A 5,060-nucleotide genomic window follows, 5' to 3' on the forward strand; every position below is an offset into this window, starting at 1 on the left:
TAGTTGATGTTTCGGATCGAGACCCTTCTTCAGACTTCCTGTAGTCAGGATCGATCATGGGTCTCCGGCGCTGTAAGGCAGCAACTCTACCACTGTGCCACCGTGCCGCCATTATTCAGTGCTGTTTGAGCCAAGCACTCTATCAGTAGTGCTCAACACCAGACTCTCCAACCTAGTCTAGCTGGGTAGAGTTTGCGACATAAATGCTGAATGACTGTGAAAGAAGATGTGGCAGATGCTATTGCACAACGAAGCTACTCTGAATAAACATGTCATGGGGGTAGCTGGCATGCAGAATCATTACATGAGGGACCCCATACATTTACGCAATTGAAGATAGACACAAAAAGCTGGAGTAACACAACAGGAAAGGTAGTATCTCCGGAGAGCAGGAATTGGGCAACGTTTCGGGTCGAGACCCTTCTTCAGGTCTGAAAAGTCACCCATTGCTTCTCTCCAGAGATGCTGCCTGTCCCGCTGAGTTACTCCAGCATTTTGTGTCTATCTTTGGTTTAAACCAGCATCTGACGACAGATGGCACAATGGGCTAAGTGTTCGGCTGGCAACCGGAAGGTAGCCGGTTCGAATCCCGCTTGGAGTGCATACTGTAGTTGTGTCCTTGGGCAAGACACTTCACCCACCTTTGCCTGTGTGTGAATGTGTGTGAATGTGGTGGTGGTCGGAGGGGCCGTAGGCGCAGATTGGCAGCCACGCTTCCGTCAGTCTGCCCCAGGGCAGCTGTGGCTACAGAAGTAGCTTACCACCACCGAGTGTGACTGAGGTGTGAATGAATAATGCGATGTAAAGCGCTTTGAGTATTAGAAAGGCGCTATATAAATCCCATCCATTATTATTATTATCTGCTGTTCATTCCTATACAATTGCACAATTGGTCAGTTTCAGACGTCCCATTGTAACTTCTCAAAAATAGCTCCAGCAAATATGTGAAGAGGAATCTCCACATCATTTAAAAAGTGTTCCTGCTTAGTTTGCATGATTCATTATTACTCTCCACTTCAGGCTTTTAAAAATTTGTTGAAATGAGGAAATTGCTTCTGCTGAGGAAGTGCTCATTGAGGCTGGTGAGGCGCTCCGGTCAGTCAGAATGGACGTGGGTGACTCTGAGACGAACCAAACTCTGGTCGTGAAAAATGCTCTGGTCTGCACTGTCCTGGGCTTGGCTTCCCTTCTGGGCATCCCGGGGAACGGAATGGTCATCTGGATTATCCTTTTCCACATGCGGAGGCAGAGATCGCCGACGGTGGTGCTGCTACTGAACCTGGCCATCGCTGACGTGCTGGTGCTGGTCACCTTGCCTCTGTGGATCTACAGCTTTGTGCACGGCTGGCCCTTCGGGCAGACCTTCTGCAAGCTCCTCACCTTCGTGGTCCACTGCAACATGTACGTCAGCATCTTCCTCATCACGGTGATGAGCGCCGAGCGCTTCATGGCCGTCCTCTACCCGTTCAGCTCGCAGCGATGGCGCACTGTGGCCGTGGTGCGTGCGATGGTGCTGCTCGCCTGGCTGCTGGCTTCACTCTTTGCCATCCCAGCGCTGGTGTACCAGGTACTGGGCGATGATGACCACGGGCAGGATCAATGCATGTACGGCAACTTCAGCTCGGACGAGCAGGAGATTCTGTGCACAATGATACAATTCCTCGTGGCTTTTGCCATCCCCTTTTCCATGATGTCCGTTTTCTACTTTTGTATCGGGCGGAAACTGAGAGGCATGACTTTTAAACGGCAGTCCAGGACAGGGATGGTGATTGGCACGGTGGTGATTGTGTTCTTCGTTTGCTGGATGCCTTACCATGTGGTAAACCTGATCTCGCTCGCAGCAATGATGACCAAGACAAACGAGGCGGTTTCCGACACGTTAACGGACATCTATGACTATGGCGTCCTGTTCGCTGGGGCGTTGGTGTTCTTCAACAGCTGCGCCAACCCGATCATTTATGCCTTTGCCGCCCGGAGTATCCGAGATGGCTTTCACGTGTCGGCCTTTGGCACGTTTTTTGACCAGATGACCAATTCCGTCAAAGAAGAATCGAGGAAAACAAGCAAGGACACTTCAAAAGCCTACGAGAACGTCACTTTGCAAGAGTTGCATTCCAGTCAGAATAACTGAGCTGGTTTTCATCCAAACCCACAAAGCGGTAAAACATTTTATTCAAAGTATCCTCGCGCTTTTCCCTTCCCTGGTTTTACTTTGTGACTACCCGCCATGTAATAAAAGCAGTGGACTTCAAGAATCAAAAGTCAAGAGTGTTTTATTGTCATATGCAGTGAAACGGAATAAAGGAAATTCTTACTTGCAGCAGCACAACAGCTGCACGGTGGCGCAACGGTGGTTGCTGCCTCATAGCACCAGAGACCCAGGTTCGATCCTGACTATGGGTGCTGTCTGTGCAGAGTTTGTACGTTCTCACTGTGACCGCGTGGGTTTTCTCCGGGTGCTCTGGTCTCCTCCCACACTCCAAAGACGTACGGGGTTGTAGGTTAATTGGCTTCTGTAAATTGTCCCGAATGTGTAGGATCCTGCTAGTGTACGGGTGCTAGTGTATGGGGTAATCACTGGTCGGCATGGACTAGGTGGGCTGAAGGGCCTTTTTCCATGTTGAATCCTTAAAGTTTTAAGTCGCAGAGCTACGTAAACCTAGTGCTCTTTAAAACCAATAATAATTTTTTTTAAATCAGCATATATTTAAAAAAACAGACAGACATATAGACTAATAGAGCAAAAGTCAAAAATAATGTCCCTAAGCCTACTGAGTTCAGAGCCTATTTGGAGGTTGTAGTGTTTAAATTGAAGGGAGGAAACTGCTCCTGAACCTGGACTTCTGAGGAGATACGGGTGGCACGGTGGTATAGTTGCTGCCACTGTTGAGACCCGGGTTCGATGCTGACTACGGGTGCTATCTGTACGGAGTTTGTACGTTCTCAACGTGACCTGCATGGGCCTACTGCGGGTGCTCTGGTTTCCTCCCACACTCCAAAGATATACAGGTTTGTAGGTTATTTGGCTTGGTATAATTGTAAATTGCCCCCTGTGTGTGTAGGACAATGTTAGTGTGCGGGGATCGCTGGCTAGCACTGACGTTGGGCTGAAGGGCCTGTTTCTGCGTTGTGTTTCTAAACTAAACATAATATGCACTGGTGCATGACGGTAAGACTGCATGGAGTAAGTGCGGGGAGCGACCCTTTGCTTCACTGGTGATGTTTTGTTCTGCTCACCTTCATTCCACAGACTTTTATCTTGTGTGCCCTCAAGAATGAAATCAAGGGATATGGGGGAAAAGCAGAAACATGGTACTGATTTTGGATTGATTGATTGATTGATTATACCTTTAATAATCCTTTACAGGAAATTACAGTGCCACGACAGCTTCAAGACAGACATAACACCACACATTTCCTCAAATGGCTTCCATACTTAACAAGTTAAAATACAAGTTAAAATACAAGTTAAAATACAATTAATTTAAAAAAGTGCAGTTATTTATGCGCATTATATAACCTTATAGCAGCTGGTAAACAGGACTTCCTATGTCTCTCAGTTTTGCACATTGGTGCAATCAGTCTCTGACTAAAGATGCTGCTCTTGATCACCTTCAGGGCATGGAGTGGGTGAGTGGGGTTGGTCATTATAGAACCTAGTTTATTTAGAGTTCTGGCCTCTGCCACCTGCTGGACCGTTCGTTGCTCAGCCCCGACCACTGAGCCGGCCTTCCTGATTAGCTTGTCCAGTCTGTTTTTGTCCGCTATGCGGGCGCCATCTCCCCAACAGGCCACAGCAAAAAACAGAGCATTGGCCACCACTGAATGGTAGACACTGCACAGTAGGGGTTGGCAGATGTTAAATGACCTCAGCCTCCTTAAAAAATACAGTCGGCTTTGTCCCTTCCTGTACACCGCCTCCATATGACACTTCCAGTTCAGCTCACTGTCAAGCTGCACCCCAAGGTACCTGTGGTTAGCGACCACCTCCACCTCAGTGCCCTTAATGGTGATTGGTGTTGCTTGAGTCCTCCTCCTCCCCCTCCTGAAGTCCACAACTATCTCCTTGGTTTTTTTGGTGTTAAGATGGAGGTTATTGTGTGCACTCCACTCCACAAAGTTACTTATTATGTCTCTATACTCCTCCTCATTCCCCCTTTAATGAGGCCGACAACAGCTGTGTCATCCGAAAACTTCTGCAAAAAGCAGCTGTTGGTGTTATATTGGAGATCCGCTGTGTAGATGGTAAACAGGAACGGAGCCAGCACAGTTCCTTGTGGAGCCCCTGTGCTGCTCAAGATGGTGCCCGAGACACTGTTCTGTAGGCGCACGTACTGTGGTCTGAGGGAAAGGTAATCCAAACACCACAGTACCAGTGATGGATCCACTTTCATCTTCTCCATCTTCTCCCCTAGCAGTCGGGGCTGAATTGTGTTGAAGGCGCTTGAGAAGTCAAAAAATGTAATCCTTACAGATGCATCAGTAGTGTCCAAATGTGTGTACACCCTCTGCAGCATGTAAATGAGGGCATCATCGACACTGATGTTAGGCTGATATGCAAACTGTAAAGGATCCATTTGATTTGACACACTAGTCCTGATGTAGGAAAGGACAAGTCTCTCAAATGTCTTCATTATATGTGAAGTGAGCGCTACTGGTCTGTAGTCATTGTGGAGAGTGGGATGGGTCTTCTTTGGGACAGGTACCAGGCAAGATGTTTTCCACAGCCTTGGAACCTTCTGTAGACGCAAGCTCAGGTTGAACAGGTGTGTTAGAATACCACACAGCTCTGAAGAGCAAGTCTTCAGTAGCCTTGGGCTGGTGTCATCAGGCCCCACTGCTTTCCCTGGCTTCAGTCTGTCCAGCATCACCTTGACCTGAGCAGTATGAAGAGTCATAGGTGGGGCTGCCGGTGGAGTGGGAGGTGGAAAGAGGGGACTCCGTACAGGTGACATCTCAGGAGTGATGGAGATGATGGAGAGAGGGAGGGGAGGTGGAGAGGAAGCAGCAATGGTCAGCAGACCAGGTGGGGGAGGCTGGGGTGGTGTGGGGCAGTCAAA

General features: G+C 48.6%; 1 protein-coding gene across 1 annotated transcript; it reads left to right on the forward strand.

Moving 5' to 3' along the window:
* The first annotated feature begins 1,092 nt into the window (after positions 1 to 1,092).
* LOC116982958 (formyl peptide receptor-related sequence 4-like) lies at positions 1,093 to 2,261 on the forward strand. The gene has a single exon (XM_033036495.1). The coding sequence runs from the start codon at positions 1,106 to 1,108 to the stop codon at positions 2,129 to 2,131; it is 1,026 nt and encodes a 341-aa protein (XP_032892386.1). The 5' UTR covers positions 1,093 to 1,105; the 3' UTR covers positions 2,132 to 2,261.
* The last annotated feature ends 2,799 nt before the right edge of the window (positions 2,262 to 5,060 follow it).

This window comes from Amblyraja radiata, chromosome 17 (assembly GCF_010909765.2).
Source record: "Amblyraja radiata isolate CabotCenter1 chromosome 17, sAmbRad1.1.pri, whole genome shotgun sequence".
Taxonomy (NCBI): domain Eukaryota; kingdom Metazoa; phylum Chordata; class Chondrichthyes; order Rajiformes; family Rajidae; genus Amblyraja; species Amblyraja radiata.